This window comes from Grampus griseus (genome assembly GCF_964374135.1).
Source record: "Grampus griseus genome assembly, chromosome: X".
Classification (NCBI taxonomy): Eukaryota; Metazoa; Chordata; class Mammalia; order Artiodactyla; family Delphinidae; genus Grampus; species Grampus griseus.
Window position 1 is genome coordinate 65034409 of NC_138999.1, and position 17965 is coordinate 65052373.

Consider the following 17965-nt stretch of genomic DNA (forward strand, 5'->3'; position numbering starts at 1 on the left):
CTCAATGGGAAGCAGCCTTGATGATCTAGCAGTGCAATGATGACTGCAGGAACTATCACCTAGCTGTGATAAAAGACTTCATAGAGCAGTTTCTGGCAGCTATTCATAGGGTTGTAGCCCCAATGGCTTCATGCTTCAAGCACCAGGTACAGACCAGTGTCCTGTAGCAGGCGATATCTGTAGGGAGCAACACCCAGCATAGGGGCCATGGCTCTGGTAGTAGGCAAAAGCGCTACAGATTCCTGTAGGAAGGAATTTCTTACAGGAAAAGTGCTATAAATTCCTGGAGCAAGAGGGGCCATAGGGATCTAGAGGAGATCAGCCTATAGTGGGATTAGTAGGGTACCAACACTGTCCTTTTCTGATTGTCTCTCCATGAGGACTTGGTCTTTGCCCTTTATCCCTAAGACTCTGAGAGGAGTTTGTTGAGGAAGAAAGACCCTGATGGGCAGAATCTTTAGCAGCTGAGGTAGTCAAATGTCTACCTCAGTGGGCCCTTGCCAGGTCTCTCTGTACTACACATGACTCCCCTGTGTGAAGAGAGGTCGGCATGTTTGGGACAGGACTTTTGTTAAATTGTTAGGGAAAAATCCAAGGGCATTTGTGTGGGAAATTGTGAGTTATCAGCTGGATGTTTGTGGGTTAAATATTACATTGTTGCAGGAAAGGTTTACAACTGCCTCATGGGAGATGAAAGAAATATGACATTACTTAATTTTCTTTAAATCAAATGATATCTGATTTTGAGGCCCTGTTCTGCTAGATTGTTAAAAATTCTATCTTGGTCATTATGGGCTCCTCACCCTCACCCACTAACCCCTCATGTTCTTGCATAAAGCAAAAAAAGAAAAAGTTGGTGGAGGACTTTTATAGAAAGGAAGTGCTCAGGAGTGAAAAACAGCTCTTTTTTTTTTTGCATCCTGAAAAAAATGGGGGGCAATTTCTCCAGTCTTTGGTCCACATTACCACTTGTATTGTATGCCCATCATCCAAGCTGGATCCCTGGAGTCTGAGGACTCTGCTGCCTCTGGGCTATGCTTGGCACTGCAGTTTTTGCTGAAATTGGAGATAGCCATTCACCTCCCTGGAGATGAAAAGGGTCTTGGATCCCACCACTCAAGGAAACAGCAAGTAGACCTCTGTTCTTTTCCTGGTCTTACGTAAACTTCACCTCTCTGGGTGCTTCAGTCACCATTCTGTGCCCTGTCCTCCTCCCATCTCACACACACACACACACACACACACACACACACACACACACACACACACACACACACACACACACACCCTGGCATGATTAAATAAACTAAGACAGGAAGACAACTTCCTGTCTTCAGACAACTTCAACAGGCATAGGAGTATATTCCCTTTGGATGGAGGGAGCTATATTTCTCTTATTCTTCCTGATTCTTCCACAGCAGGAAAAATAAAACAAAAACATCTCTATACATTGTTCTGCCATGAAATTAATAAGTGAAAATGACTAGCAGACTAAGATCATTGGGCAGCATGCCAATCAATGGCTGTATAGGATTCTTTGAAATTACAGTGTGTGACATGAGGGGCACAATACCATGAAGAGGGTGATGGCTGTAGCCTAGTAGGAAAGTACACATTGGTGCATGTGTGTGTAGTCCTTCTTGGAAGGAAAGGTGGATAATTAATAACTTGAACTCGTTTCATTTTTGAAACGATGAGGCAATCATGCTGGAACAGAGACTAAATTTTATACACATATTCCAGGAAACCAGATGAACAGCAGTGTTCACCCATGTACTTGGGACCAGCTACATAATTGCAGGGCCTAATGTAAAATGAAAATGCAGGGCCACTTGTCCAAAAGTTATTCGGAATTTCAAGACAGTGATGGCAGAGCACTAAACCAAGTACCGGGACCTTCTGAGTGTGGAGCCCTGTGTGACTGCACTGGTCACATGCCCATGAAGCTGGTCCTGCTTGTGACTATCAGCCAGGTGAATAGGATTTTCTCCTCACAACTTAAATCTCCAAATAGGAAAACAGTGTGTATTTTCCCACAGAACATATTATTTAATCCAGTAAAGGGATGATTATTTCCTTGAACGAAACTGTCTCGCCAGTCTTTGAGGTCATCTTAAAAAAGAAATGGAATTGTCTTTTGTATTAAAAAAAATGCCATCACACCACCACAGATAAAATGGTGCCATTGTCATTCCTGTTGTTTTAGTCTTGGAATGGACTGGGGCACTAACTCAAGGCATACCCATTATACAAAGGTTTGCATTATGTTTTTACATGTATCAAATATTTACTTAGCTGGGATACAGGGAAATTCATTTCCTAGACCAAATTACTAAAACTATAGGCACTTTAAAATGAAACCATTGGAGCTGTAATTATATAAAAAAGATATTTGGAAATGATTATGTAGTTAATTTCTCTATCATCAATCAATCTGCAGTAACAAGTGGTTTGAATTGGAACAGAAAAAAATTTAGATGAGAAAAAGAGAAATGTTCCTGCCAGTAAAGCTAAAAATATATTAAGCTTAATTTGTTAGAAAGATCTGAATTTTTTTCCCTACAGATACTGAAAAAAGGGATAGAAATCTCTCTGTTTAGAATTATTTATATGGGCCTACCTGGATGATTTTGCAAAATTTATTTAATTAATTTATTTTATTTTTGGCTGTGTTGGGTCTTCGTTGCTGCCTGCGGGCTTTCTCTAGTTGCAGAGAGCCGGGGCTAGTGGGCTTCTCATTGCGGTGGCTTCTCTTGTTGCGGAGCATGGGCTCTAGGTGCACAGGCTTCAGTAGTTGTGGCGCACAGGCTTAGTTGCTCTGTGGCATGTGGGATCTTCCCGGACCAGGGCTCGAACTCATGTCCCCTGCATCGGCAGGTGGATTCTTAACCACTGTGCCACCAGGGAAGCCCCTACCTGGATGATTTTTAAGCTCATCTTCCAAACCAGAGTTTCAGTGCCAGCTCTGTATTTATGAGAAAGGGATGTCTCCACCTATTGAATATATGTTTCCTTGCAACCACACATTTGCCCTTAATAATAGGATTAGTGATTGAGTTTAAGAGGCAGAGCCAAAATTATTCCTTGGCACACACAGTGTGGTCCAGAGATCAGAAGCATGAGCATCACCTGGGAGCTTGTCAGAAATGCATACTCTCAGGCCCAGCCCAGAGTCTGCATGTTAACTGAACCAGAATCTGCATGTTAACAAGATCTCCAGAGGATTCTTATACACATTATAGCTTGAAAGGCACTGGGTTAAGCAATTATTTACATTGAGAAATCTCTGGGAAGGTTCTCCTATCTTCAAATATTAACTCATCTTAGGTTACACAGTGATCAAAATGTAATCATTAAATATTCTTTGGATTTCTCTTCTTGTAATATTTCTCAAAAGAGTAACAGTAACAATACTATAATTTTACGTGTGTGTTGTTAATTACCATTTCCAAAGCACTTTCATACCTGTGATCTCACTTGATAACTTTGTGATGGGTAGCCCATTAAACTAATGCACCCTTATCATTCTACCAGTAAATATGAAGGTAGGTCAATATTGTATTGCTTTTGCCTAAGACCATTAAAAAATCAAAGAATACTTTGATGGTAATCATTTTGCAATATATAAATGTATCAAATCAACACATTGTACACCCTAAACTTATACAATATTATGTCAGTTATATATCAATAAAGCTGGGAAAAAACTGCAAGAATAATATATAGGTACAGTGAAATCCAACTAAATGAGTGCAAAATTGACATAAGAGTTTTGAGATAAAAGATAATATAGTGAGGATATATTTCTAAGCGTGAAAATATAGAAGGGTTCATAGAATCCCAGAAAGAATCTTCATCATTGGGTAGATTTAATTATTATGTCTAAAATAACATTCATTCTAATTGTTCAAGTGAAAAGAAGTGGCTCTGGAAGCTACATATGTGTTCATTTAAATCAGGTAACAACTTGAGTTAGAATTAGCCTAAGAAAATGCAGATATACAATGCAAAAAGGAGAATAGAAGATCTATTAACTTGGGAACTATAAAAACAGGTTTGTAGATATATCTGGACACTGCTGTAAAGTTTTGTCTGCAGATTAAGAAGGTGACATTGACCCAATAATGTCACTTACTATAATCATCTTTGATTTTATTATACTGTACCTGTAGGAGGAATTTAAGCTTGTAATAGGTGGCCTATTGCATCCTAAAACATTTAGGAGGAACTGAGATAAAGCTATTGTGGATTATGGTGGCTCTAAGTCCAGTCCTAACAATTTTGTAGTTTCCAAATAAAGTTCTCAATGGAATCTTTCTAAATTGAAAATCATTAAATAAAGTGACAGAGACAGGGGTTCTAACTGTGGGGAACTGTTTCCCAAGATGAGAAATGTTAAGCATCTAGTGAAAAGCTAAAACTTTTAGGCTCACTGTCACAGGTGATACGTGGCTGCAAACACAGCTTAAGGTGTAGTCCCTGGCTTAATGGAGTTTGCGATCTAATTAGGAGATAACATATATTTGTGTAACAGATAATTAAAATGCTAGTCAAATGAGTGATACAGACAGTAAATGTTAAATTAGAGAAAGATGGCCAGAAGCCGAGTTGCACTAAGATATGGCAATTAATATCAGATGATCAAGGTTTGAGGCGTGACTCAACCACTTAAGAACTGTAACCCTGTTAGTTGACCGCTCTAAACTCCAGTTTTCCACTCTGTAAAATCAGGATAATTACAATAGCTTTCTCTAGGCTGTGTTAAAGACTAAGTGGTCTTGGGAGGATGCCTGGCCCATATGTTAGCTAAGAAATTCACCTTCCTCATGACTGAAGGACCTGGGGCAGAAAGAGCATTGGGTGTCTGAGGATGGGCTTACTGAAAAGGAGTAGCTAGAAACATAGAGGCCACCAGCTTTGTCCACTTCACCATCTGCTAAAGGTCATCCCTAAAGGGAGACCTGGGTTGTTTCCCTCAAAGGATACAGCTCAGATTTGACGGTACTTCAAGCTTTGTAGAGTACTAAAAGATCTCATTTCATTGCTTACCATCCCCTGACATGCCCAACCTAATCTCTATAATCTAAAGTACCTGTGGATGCCCAAGGCCCAAGCCAGCAGCTTTTTAGGGTTAGAAAGAAGATTGGCATCAGTGAGTTGCAGTGATGAAAGGAAAGGGGACCGGAGAGAACGTGAAGTAGCAGAACCGGTTTCCTTGCTAGCCTCTGCACAGTACTGCCACCTGGTGGTTATTTAATAAACCACAATATCTCTTCCTCCCATAGTCTTGTTCTAAAGTACAGCCTTAGTGTTAACGGAGAGAACGTGGTGATGCACTGTATTCGTTTCTGGTGACTACTGTAACAAATTACTACAAAGATGGTGACAACAGAAATTTATTCTCTCATAGTTCTGGAGGCTAGAAGTCCAAACTCAAGGTGTGGGTGAGGCCATGATCCCTCTAGAAGTTCTAGGGGAGAATCTGTTCTTTGCCTTTTCCAGCTTCTGTTGGTTGCTGGCCGCTGTTCCTGAGCTTGTGGCTGCATCACTCGAATCTCTGCCTGCCTCTTCACATGGTCTTCTCCTGTTCTGTGTGCCTGATCTTCCTTTGCCTCTCTCTTAAAGGGACACTTGTAATGGCATTTAGGGCCCACTTGGAAAATCAAGGATTTTCTCTTCATTTTAAGATGCTTAATTCAATGGACATCTGCAAAGACTCTTTTCCAAATAGGGCAGCATAGACAAGTTCCAGGCATTTGATGTGAATATCTTTGGGGACCATTTTTTGGCCTAACACATTTATTCTTTATTATCATTTATTATACATTGTTGGTAATGAATATATAAAATCGATTGGGACTTCCCTGGTGGCGCAGCAGTTAAGATTCCACCTGCCAATGCAGGGGACACAGGTTCAAGCCCTGGTCCGGGAAGATCCCACATGCCGCCGAGCAACTAAGCGCGTGTGCCACAACTACTGAGCCTGCGATCTAGGGCCCGCGAGCCACAACTACTAAGCCCGAGTGCCACAGCTACTGAAGCCCATGTGCCTAGAGCTCGTGCTCTGCAACAAGAGAAGCCCCCGCTCGCCACAACTAGAGAAAGCCCACGCGCAGCAACGAAGACCCAACGTTTCTTTGGTTTAATAAAAACAAAATTATTAAAAAAAAAAAAAAAGATTGATCTGCTGGCCAGGGCAGGCCAAGAGGATAGGATGCAGGATATAAAGTTTTGAATTTGGGTGTGGGGATGAGATAAGGAGGGAAAAATCTAGAGTGTCAACTTTTCTAGGGAAGGCCAGCTTGGGTGGGACAGCTCAGTGAGAGACCCTGGGTGGCTGGGAAGCAGCACAGAGGACTCTGGGCACATGGTGTGGAGGAGAGAGTATAGAAAGGGCAAGAAAGGGGTGGTGAGCTAAGATTTAACTTTTGTTTGTTTTTAATAAACTGAATGTGAGTGGTCCTAACCCTTAAAATCCTCTATATGTATAAGGAAATGGGCACTCTCAAACACTGCTGGTGAGACTGGTGGAGTTGGTAAAATCCTTTTGGAGAACAATTCTACATATATATCATGTACCTCCATCCAGTAATTCTAAGAAGTCTAGAACTCTATTTTAAGGAAATGATCAGAATACAGGAAGATTTATGCACAAAGACATTCCTTATGTCCTTTTTTTATGGTGCTCTTGAGTGTTTGTAAACAACTCAAATGTCTACCTTTAGAAAGTAATAGTTGAGTGAATTATGGTTCATCTATATGATGAACTATTTTATAGTCATAAAAGTATGTTTATGAAAAGTATACCATAACATGAAAAATGCTTTTATGTGAGATGTTAAGCAAAATAAGTAGGAATTATGAATACATACATACATACTTTACACAAATATTAATTCTAAATTGATTCAAGATTTAAAAAAATATGTATATGTCACCTCTTTATATGTATATATACATATTGAACTCTCAGAAATTGTGCATAAATATTTAGGTGACATAACCACCTCTTAAAAAGCACAAACAGGGACTTCCCTGGTGGTACAGTGGTTGAGAATCCACCTGCCAATGCAGGGGACATGGGTTTAAGCCCTGGTCCAGGAAGATCCCACATGACGTGGAGCAACTAAGTCTGTGCACCATGACTACTGAGCCTGCGCTCTAGAGCCCGCGAGCCACAACTACTGAAGCCCGCACGCCTAGAGCCCGTGCTCCGCAACGAGAAGCCACCGCAGTGAGAAGCATGCACAATGCAACGAAGAGTAGCCCCCACTTGCTGCAACTAGAGAAAGCCCGCGTGCAGCAACAAAGACCCGATGCAGCCAAAAGTAAGTAAATAAAATAAAATAAAGTTATTTATAAAAAAGCACAAACATCATATCGTTTATTTTTGTATTCATCTAGCTCAGTAAAATCTTGCCTCCTGAAGCTAAATATTTTTCCCTCTATGTTTATTTCAACTTTTGTTCCCAAGCAGTTAGGCTTAAAAATTTGTAGATGTATACAGTGTATCTGTGATACATGCTGAATTACTACAGGAACTGCAGCTATAAGTTGAACAAATATGGGTGAATGGGCTTGGTCCTAAAGGATGTAAGGGACTTTGACAGAACCAAATAGAGTGCCAGCACTGCCACTGGTCTTGGAGCTCATGGTACTTGGATTTTAGCACTGATACAGAAGAGACTTCTTAACAGAACTTTTTTGTTCATCAGTCTAAAGTATTTAAAGTCAATTCATGGTGGAAATCTAATTAAAGGTCAATATAGAAAAATGTTCTTATACTGATATTTTAAAATATGGAGATACCTCAGAATAAGCAATAGTGATAGAGTTAACCAAGTACTTCCTGACCTTAAACAAATACAAATATATATATATATTTTCCTTAATAAAGAAACTTATTAAGCTGCCCTCTCAGCACAGCCAGCAACACGTCAGTCTCCTCTCTGAAGAAATTTATTGATATGGGAAATGTTTACATAATAAGAGGGGTAAAAAATTGTATGTGCCAGATAACCTTAACCATACAAAAATAAATAGAAAAAAAGACTGGAAAAAATATACCACAATGTTAAGAGGGGTTATCCATAGCTACTGAGTCTTTTTAAAAGTTTTTTCTTATATTTCTAATCATTCTACGATGACATGTACTAATTTTAAAACCCAAAAGAAATTCTTTCAGAAGTGAAAGAATGGCCGATAGCAGGAAATGCTGCAGAGGGGCTAAGCATAGTGTGAATTGAAAAGGAGTCACAGAATTTGGGAACCAGAGGTGGTGTTTCAATAAATGGGGTATCAGACCCCAGGTATTGGGCTTGGATTACTGAGGCAGGCTTGGGTTGAACTGTAGCCCTGCTACTTCACATTTCGGTGACACTGGACACGTAAGTTCTCTAGGCGTCAGTTCCTTTGCTGCAAGCCCTGCTACTCCAGTGGGAAATGCTACCAGGCGTTCTAGTGGAGTTATCCATCTACTCGGCACCACGGTCACAGGGACAGAGTAGTATGTCCAAATGAGTGTGACCATCAGGGCAGCTTGCAATATGTAGAAAGCAACACTTATAACCCATTTTATCTTAGGCAACTGAGCTGTCCGTGCTTTCACGTGAGTTTTGAGCTTATCAGTCATCTTGTTGATCTTTCTCTCCAGCCTGGCGTATCTGACAAACTCGTCCATCACGTTGACGGTGGAGAGCTCCTGCTTCATACCCTGGATCTCTGCTCGCATCTGAGTCTCCTGCTCCACGTCCTTCTGCAGCACCCTGGACGTGAAGGAGGAGAAGGACGGGAGGAGGATCCTGAGTACATTGCACCCAAACACGAAGCTGAGCACCAGCAGCCAAGCCCAGCAGTCAGCCTCTGCCGCGCTCATCTCGGAGGCTCACGGCGGCGCCAGCTCGGCTAAAACAGCTCCACCTGGGACCAAGCTGATGGCCGCGCGTGCGCAGTGAGCCCAGCGCCCCGCAGAGGCGCGCCGCCGCGCCTGCGCACTGTCTATTAATACTTAATAATTATTACTTACATAATACTTAGATTTAGAACTCCCATACCCATTCCTGTCCCCATCTACCCCACTCTTTCCACTCTCATAGTTAACCATTTTATTAGTTTCTGATATATCCTTTCAGTGTTTCTTTATACAGATACAAGCAAAAATATATTTTCATTTCTCCCCTTTCTTATACAAAAGGTAGCATAGTACTTATACACTATTTTGCATCTGGCTTTCTTCACCTAAGTTCATCCTGAAAATACAGAGCTTTCTCATTCTTTCTTACAACTTCATATAGTATAACATTCAATTATATACTATAGTTTAAAAAATCTAATCCCTTATTGGTAGACACAAGTTTTTTTCCTGTCTTTTGCTATTACAAACAATGAGAAAATGTACATACATTATCCATAAAGTGCAGATATGTCCTTATCGTGAATAAATTTGCAGAAATGAAAATGTTGGCTCAAAGGGTAAATTCATTAAATCTTCATTCCACTTAGAGTTTTAACCTGCTGTATGGTGTGAGGAAGAGATGGAACTTTATCTTTTTCTATAGTATAGATACCTGGTTGTGTCAACACTATTCATGTAAAAAATAAAGTCCATCTTTACCCCACTGATTTGATTTTGTACTAATTTTCTGTATGTATTTGGTTCTATGATGGACTTTCTCTTTTGTCCCATTGGTCTGTCTACTCATGTTCCAGTGACTCGGTGTGTACTTCTAAAATTTTGCAAGTTTAGCTCTGCATGGTTTTATTAAGGAGGGTGCAGGTACTATAAGAAAAAGACCCAAGATTGTACACAAGTAGTTTAACAAGATAGAAGTTGGTTTCTCTTTTAGGTTAACAGAGTAGAGGTAAGTGGTCCAGGGCTGGTAAAGAAGCTCTGCCATGTCTGGGTCCAAGGTGGCTGCTTAATCTTTTGGCATCTCTTAGCCAGCAGATGGGGAAAAGGGCCAAAGGAAAGCATGAACTTTCCCTTTCAGTGTCACAATGTGGAAATGGCTCACAATGATTTCCAGAACTTGGTCACTTGGCCACTCCAAGCCACAAGGGAGATGGGGAAATGTAGTCTCTTGCTGGATAGCCATCTACCTGGCTACAACTTAGGAGTTCTATTAGATAATAGGGGGAAATGGTCTTTACTACAATGGTGGCCTGATGCAAAGGACTCCAATGTTGAAGGTACTGGTGTTAGGGGAAGCACTGAATGAAACTGGCCAGCGCCACACTAACCATTTGCATGAGTTATTTTATGACAGGAGGTCCTGATAAGGAACACGGAACTAACAAGCCACCACCAACCAGAAGAATTTGGGAAAGGTCAAAAGGAGACGCCAGTCCATATGTCCTACCAACCTCCCAGAATCCTCCTCGCTGGAATCCATCTTGGCTGAGTGATGCGCGCACTACCAGGAAGGACCCTGAGTCAGAACAATTGGCCAGAGACAATCCAGAAACTAATCCCATTACCATAAAACCCAAGACTGTGAGCCACATGGCAGAGCAGTCCTCCTGGGTTCCCTTACCCTGCTGCTCTCCGCCCGGGTGCCCCTACCCAATAAAGTCTCTTGCATGGTCAGCACGTGCCGCCTTGGACAATTCATTTCCAAGTGTTAGACAAGAGCTCACTCTTGGGCCCTGGAAGGGGTCCCCCTCCCTGCAACAGTGAGGCACTGTAACCTGAAGAATGGCATAAACTCTTCTCTCCAGGGGACTAATGCAAAGGTGTCTAGGGTTCATATAGGCTTTACCTTCCTGCCCTCACAATTTTGGTGTTTTTTCCCCTCAGAATCATATTTATTGTTTGTTAGAGCTCCTCTCTCTCTGTCTCTGTCTCTCTCTCTGTCTCTCTCTCTCTGTATGTGTTCTCATATGTGTGTGGGTTTTTTTTCCTTTTACTTGTTCTTTTCTCATTGCTTTACTCACATGTCCTTGGAGATATCAATCTTTTTCTGAGGCAACTCTTGGGGCTTGTTAATAAATTAATTGGCAAAAAAAAGCCTCCCAGAGAACAAAAACAAGAACCTGTTTATACCTCTGAACTTCCTACATCCCTTTCCTTGTTATCCCACTTGAATGTGATAAAGAATGGATAGCTTAAGCGGCCCAAATAAGTGACCTTTTACATTTGCAGAAGATGAAGTTTGCATATGAAATGAGATCTGGGTTATAGAGACTGCTAAGCTAAAGGATAGGGATAAAGCCAAAAAGAAAAGATCCTAAAGCCTTAGGGAGACCATATTAACTAAACTGGAATGCTTTAGAGAGTGAAAGGAGGCACTAAAGCAATTCAGTATATATGAAATATTTACCTACTGATCAACAAATTGGCTTTATTATATTGGTAGGCTATAAAACAGTTCTGTTAAAAACTAATTTCAAAAATAAAATTCTTTCTAAAAATAAAAACAACATATATCACTGTACATTAAAGCAAAAAACACTTATATTGATTATCTGAACATTAAAAAATAACACAAGCAGAATTTTTTGGTATATATTCACATACCTTAATCAGTTTCTTAGCCACACCTGTCTCTAACAGCACGTTACCAATATTTTTCTGAAAACGTATTTTTTTCCAGTATGGTCGTAATGTTTTAAATCTTTTCATAAAATTGCCTGCAATTTGTTTCACAGTTGCATTTTATGGTTAATAAATTTGAAATTGCAAACATCTTCAATTGATTCTTCTCATCACAATGTTTTTAACTGAGAAAACACCCTCTACAGGAGAAGAAAAAAATTCTACTAAATGGAAAACATTCTCAATACTAATATTTTTATTAGAAAGTATATATACTTCAGCTCAAATATATTCACAGGTTCTGTCTTTTTGCCTCCATTCAGAGTACCTCTCCTTGACTAACATTTTTATAAGACAAAATGTTGTCCATTAAGTTATCTCTACTTTTTTTTTTTTTTTTGTGGTACACGGGCCTCTCACTGCTGTGGCCTCTCCCGTTGTGGAGCACAGGCTCCGGACGCACAGGCCCAGCGGCCATGGCTCACGGGCTCAGCCACTCCATGGCATGTGGGACCTTCCCGGACCAGGGCATGAACCCGTGTCCCCTGCATCGGCAGGCGAACTCTCAACCACTGCGCCACCAGGGAAGCCCTATCTCTACTTTTAATTCCTTTGACTGTTTTGACAAATTTAGATACTGCAAAATTTTAGGATGTGTCAACTTCATTCCATTCTGGAGCAGAATATCAAGTTACCTAATTAAAAATAGAATTCCCATCAAAAGATTTTCTCTACAACTTGAGATATCTCTAAGAACAGTTTGATATAATTTCAAAATCAAATGTTGTACACCATGAAGGCTTCTCATTCTCCAGTCTTCCTTGACTCTTTCTACAAGTGTATGTATTAGCTCTTGGTGTCATAGGTTGGTATATTAGTTTTCTATTGCTGTGTAACAAATTCAACAGTTTAAAGCAACACCCATTTATTTTCTCAGTTTCTGTAAGTCAGGAGCCTGGGCTCATCTTGGCTGGGTAATCTGCTCAAAGTCTCACCAGACTACAATCTAGGTGTTGGCCAGGGTGACAGTCTCATCAGAGGTTCAGCTAAGGAAAGATCCACTTTTCTCAGAATGTTGGCAGACTTCATCTCCTTACAGCTGTAGGACTGAGGTTCTTGTTTTCTTGCTAGCTATTTACCAACGGCTGCTCTCAGCTCCTAGAGGCCACCCATTGTTCCTTTCCATGTGGCCCTCTCCATAGTCCCTTTCACAATATGGCAGTTTACTTCAAAGCCAGCAAGGGTGTCTCTTTAGTGCATGCCAGCAAGAGGGAGTCTTATATCTACATTGTAATCTAATCATAGGAGTGACATGCCATCATCCTCATCATATTCCATCAGTTAGAAGCAAGTCGCAGGCCCCACTCACTCAAGGGGAGAGGGTCATACAAAGATGTGAATACCAGAAGGTGAAGATCATGGGAGTCATTTTTGAATTTTTCCCAAGGTTCCCTGGGAAACAGACTCTGAGTTTGAGATTTGTGTGCAGGTGGATTATTGGGGGCTGCTTTTGGGAACAACACCTGTAAAGGAGTAAGGAAATCAGGATTGGATAGAGAGGGAGAAGCTGCAAAGAGGTCGCAACCAATCTCACAGACTGAGATGGTCCTTCAGAAATGTCCTGAAATGAAGCAAAGAAACTAGGCCTTTGTGACCTTCATTGAGCAATCACTGCATGTAGGCTGCCCCTGAGAAGGGGGCATGACCTTAGGCAAGGCAGCTCCCTTCAACACAGGACAATTTCTGAGGAGGTACTCAGTGTGAGCAGTCAGCAACCAATATTCCCAGCAGCTAGAAATGAGTGCCTTAGTTCTGAAGAGGGGGTTCTGAGTGAAATGTCACATCGCCATTACACTTGGTTAACCATAAAATCTCCTTAATTAGTACATATATTTCCCAACTACTATGAATAAAATTTAGTTGAATTTATAACAACAAAAGTGTTCTAAGGGCTCGGAACTGTATTGGCAGGTGAGTCAATGAGGGAGGGGCTACTCAGAAAAAAGTGGTGGTTTTGATATATAATGTCAAGGGTGGGTGAAGGGGATAGAATTTGGTGGATGAGAGCTCTTTCATGCCTTTAAATAGCATGCAAAATATCATGCGGGGCCAGGCTAACACATTAAATCCCCAAAGTCAAACATATATTTCAGTAAAATATAATAGAATAAGAGCAAAAGCAGGTTGAACTTTATTTTTTTCCGACAATTTAATTCCACTGCTGCTTTCGAATTTTTTTTAATGAATTAATTTATTTTTGGCTGCATTGGGTCTTCATTGCTGCGTGCGGGCTTTCTCTAGTTGTGGTGAGTGGGGGCTACTCTTCGTTGCAGTGCACAGGCTTCTCATTGCGGTGGCTTCTCTTGTTGTGGAGCAGGGGCTCTAGGTGCGCGGGCTCAGTAGTTGTGGCTCACGGGCTCTAGAGCACAGGCTCAGTAGTTGTAGTGCACGGGCTTAGTTCCTCCGCGGCATGTGGGATCTTCCCAGACCAGGGATCGAACCCGTGTCCCCTGCACTGGCGGGCGGATTCTCAACCACTGTGCCACCAGGGAAGCCCCTGAATTTTTAAAATATTTATTTATTTATTTTGACTGCACATGGTCTTAGTTGTGGCATGCAGGATCTTTAGTTATGGCATGCAGACTTCTTTAGTTGTGGCATGCGAACTCTTAGTTGCAGCATGCATGCGGGATCTAGTTCCCCGACCAGGGATTGAACCCAGGCCCCCTGCATTGGGAGTGCAGAGTCTTACCCACAGGACAACCAGGGAAGTCACAGGATGAACTTTAATAGGGGGAAAAAAATCTAAAGTCCTCTCTCTAAGTTTAGAAATTACTTGTATAAATGATGCAAAGGGTTGCCATGTCCTAAAAGCAGTTCATGTGAAAAATATCTGAGAGGTTTAATTTACCACAGCTTTAGCTCTATGGCATGACTGAGAAAAATGATAATGCAACCTTAAGTTGAGTTAATAGAAGTCTATGTTATTGTAAATAACAGTTCTAGTGTACCCTGTGCTAACCAGACCTCATCTGTGCCCAGTTAAAGGCAAAGTTTTTTATAACACACATGTAGAAAAGTGCATGAATCACAACTATACAGCTCAATGAATTTTCACAAGGTTAACATACCCATATAACTGGTAGAGTGACCAACTGTTCCAACTTCCCTAGGGGTGTCCCGGTTTTAGCACTGGAAGACTTGCATCTTGGGAAACTCCTCTGTTCTGGACAAACTAGATGGTTGCTTACCCTAACCCATCCAGATTAAGACATAGAACATTATCAGCACCCTAGAAGCCCTCATATGGATCGTCAGTCACTACCCACTCTTCTTCCCCAAAGGAAACCACTATCCTGACTTCTAACACCATAGATTATTTTGAGGTGCTCTATTTTAATATGAGTACTACAAACTAAAGAGCAGAGGTTAAAACCTCATAGCTCATGGGCTGAATCTAGCTGACAGATGTTCTGTTTGAGTTATGCAATATTGGCCTGTAGAGCTTTTTCTTTTTTTCCACTTATTTTATTTGGGGGCCAGTGCTATGAGTTTTAATACAGGTATAGATTCATGCAACCCCTATCACACTCAGAATACAGAATAGTTCAATTGCCACAAAAATCTTCCTCACGCATCTCCTTTCTAGTCACATATTCCACCGGCTCCTAGTCCTTGGCAACCAATGATCTGATCTCCATGCCTCTAGCTTTGCCTTTTCCAGACTGTCATACATTTGGAATCTTATACACCATGAAACTCATGAGTGTGCCTTATTTCATTCAGCATGATACCCTTGAGGTTCATGCAAGTTGTTGCTTGTATTAATAGTTCATTCCTTTGTATTGCTGAACAGTATTTCATTGTATGAACATACTTCAGTTTGCTCATCCATTCAAGGACTTCTGCATTGTTTTCAATTCTGAGCAATGATGAATTGTGCTGCTATAAACATGTATGTACAGGTTTTTGTGTGAACATAAACCTTCATTTCTCTAGGGTGAATACCTGGGTGGGGGAATTGCTGGGTCATATGCTAGGTATAGGTTTAATTTTATAGGAAACTGCCAAGCTGTTTTCCAGAGTGGCTGTACCATTTTGCACTTCTATCAGCAATGTAAGAGAGTTCCAGTGCAGAGTTCTGCATCCTTGTTAACACTTGGTATTATTATTTTTATATTTATTTTAGCCATCTTAATTGATATAAAGTTGCATCTCATTGTGGGTTTCTTTTTTAAATGTTAATTTAATTTAATTTATTTACTTTTGGCCGCGTTGGGTCTTGGTTGCTGTGCACGGACTTTCTTCTAGTTGCGGCGAGCGGGGGCTGCTCTTCGGTGCAGTGCGCGGGCTTCTCATTGCGGTGGCTTGTCTTGTGGAGCACGGGCTCTAGGCACACGGGCTTCAGTAGTTGTGGTGTGCAGGCTCAGTAGTTGTGGCATGTGGGCTCTAGAGTGCAGGCTTAGTAGTTGTGGCACATGGGCTTAGTTGCTCCATGGCATGTGGGATCTTCCCAGACCAGGGCTCGAACCCACGTCTGCTGTATTGGCAGGTGGATTCTTAACCACTGCGCCACCAGGGAAGCCCCTCATAGTGGTTTTTTAAATTTTTATTTATTATTTATTTTTTAAACATCTTTATTGGAGTATAATTGCTTTACAATGGTGTGTTAGTTTCTGCTTTATAACAAAGTGAATCAGTTATACATATACATCCTCATAGTGGTTTTAATTTGCATTTCCCTAATATCAAATGGTATTAAACATTTTATCATGTGCTTATTTGTCACCTGTATATTCTCTTTAGGGAAGTGTCTAAGTCCTGTGACCATTTTTTAAAAATTGAGTTTGTTTTCTTACCATTGAGTTTTGAGAGTTCTTTATATATCATGAATACAAGGTAACAGTGACTGCAACAAATGGCTTCTCATAGCTCTTAGGATAAAAATCACATCTTTATCATGGTTATAAGCCCACAGGATCTGGTCTCTCCTTACCTTGCCTCACCAGTATAATTTTAGAACTCTCTTCCTTCCACTCTATTTTCCAGCAACACTGGACTTTTTATATTGTCTCAGGCACTTTCCCATTTTAGGAACTTTTCATTTCTGATGCTGCTTCAGATCTGTAGTAGATAAAGTTTTCTGATATTTTTGAGCTTCCAGGTTCTCATCTGTAAAATAGAGATAATAAGAGTACCTACTTCAAAGCTTTTGTGAGTCATAAATGAGTCATGTATGTTCAGTCCTTAGCACAGTGTCTGGCATACAGCAAGCGCTCAATAATTGGGAAGTATTATTAAATTCAGTGTGTCAGATTGTATGCTTGTTTTGCTTTCTTTGCTGACAACCTTGGTTGCTATTCTATCTTATCCAAAAGGAATTGCTTCCCACTACCACAGTAACCCAGGTGGAGTGAAATAAGCGCTAAATATATGCAGAGCTGATCACCGGGAGGCCAGAAGGCCCATCTGGGCCTCAAATGCAGACTCCGTTGGAAGTAACTCCATGGAGATTTCCCAAATATACACTGACAGGATTAAAAGACACCAATGCTTATCTCATAACTTTGAACTTGTGTCTCAATACCAATGCACTATGAATTAATATTTCCTACATCTTACCTGGACCTTGAGTGCCATGTGGGAAATTTTTGTTTCTGACTCAAATTACTTCATTCCAGCCAACTCTGTAAGCATGTTGGACCCGAGTGCCTAGTTCTGAGCAATGGTTGTCTGTACTATACTATAGTTAAGTAAGTGTATGGACTCTACATCTTAACTGCCTAGGTTTGAATCCACCATTTACAAGATCTGAAACCCTAAGCAAGTCACTAAACCTCTTTGTAGATGAGTTAATTCATCTGTAAAATGAGGATTGCGAGTTTTGTGAGCAACGTGAGTTAATATATGAAAAATGCTCTAAGCGTTTGCCATTAGCTTCATGTCGTAACCAAACAATTACATTGTACTTATTACAAAAAAGGTGAGGGGGGAGGGAACAGGGGGAACCAGGGCCTTTCCCAACTTCTGAGAGGTCTCAATTCTTAAAGGCCCCTTAGCAGTCTTACGGAGAATTCCATTTGGGGGAGCCAGGAAAACAGAAATTTTCCAAAAGGAGCTGCCATTTGCATCTATCCTGATACGGCTGCGGGCAATTCCATGGGGTGCGTGCGGCGTGGCGCTTTTCCCCAGGCTGTCGTGGGTTTGCGTGGCGCTGCAGCTGCTCTGGGCGCGGCCGCAGGGACCAAGACGGCGGTCTTGGGCCTCAGACTCTCTACGTCTGCCCCTCGGCGCCAAGCTCTCCCTTTTCCTCCACCTGCCGGCCCGGCGCTGGTCACCAAGGTTCTCAGCGGCTCGCTGCGTGCCGGACGTGACAGATGGCAGCAGCACGTCCCACCAGCGCCCTCGCAGACTGACAGCGCCTTGGAGCAA

General features: G+C 41.3%; 1 protein-coding gene across 1 annotated transcript; it reads right to left on the reverse strand.

Moving 5' to 3' along the window:
• Window positions 1-8323: 8323 nt before the first annotated feature.
• On the reverse strand, window positions 8324-8875 carry LOC309839969 (guided entry of tail-anchored proteins factor 1-like; the record flags this gene model as incomplete). The annotated part of the gene is made up of 1 exon (XM_082681982.1): window positions 8324-8875. One exon carries the CDS (start codon window positions 8873-8875, stop codon window positions 8324-8326), a length of 552 nt encoding a protein of 183 aa, XP_082538108.1.
• Between the last annotated feature and the right edge of the window lie 9090 nt (window positions 8876-17965).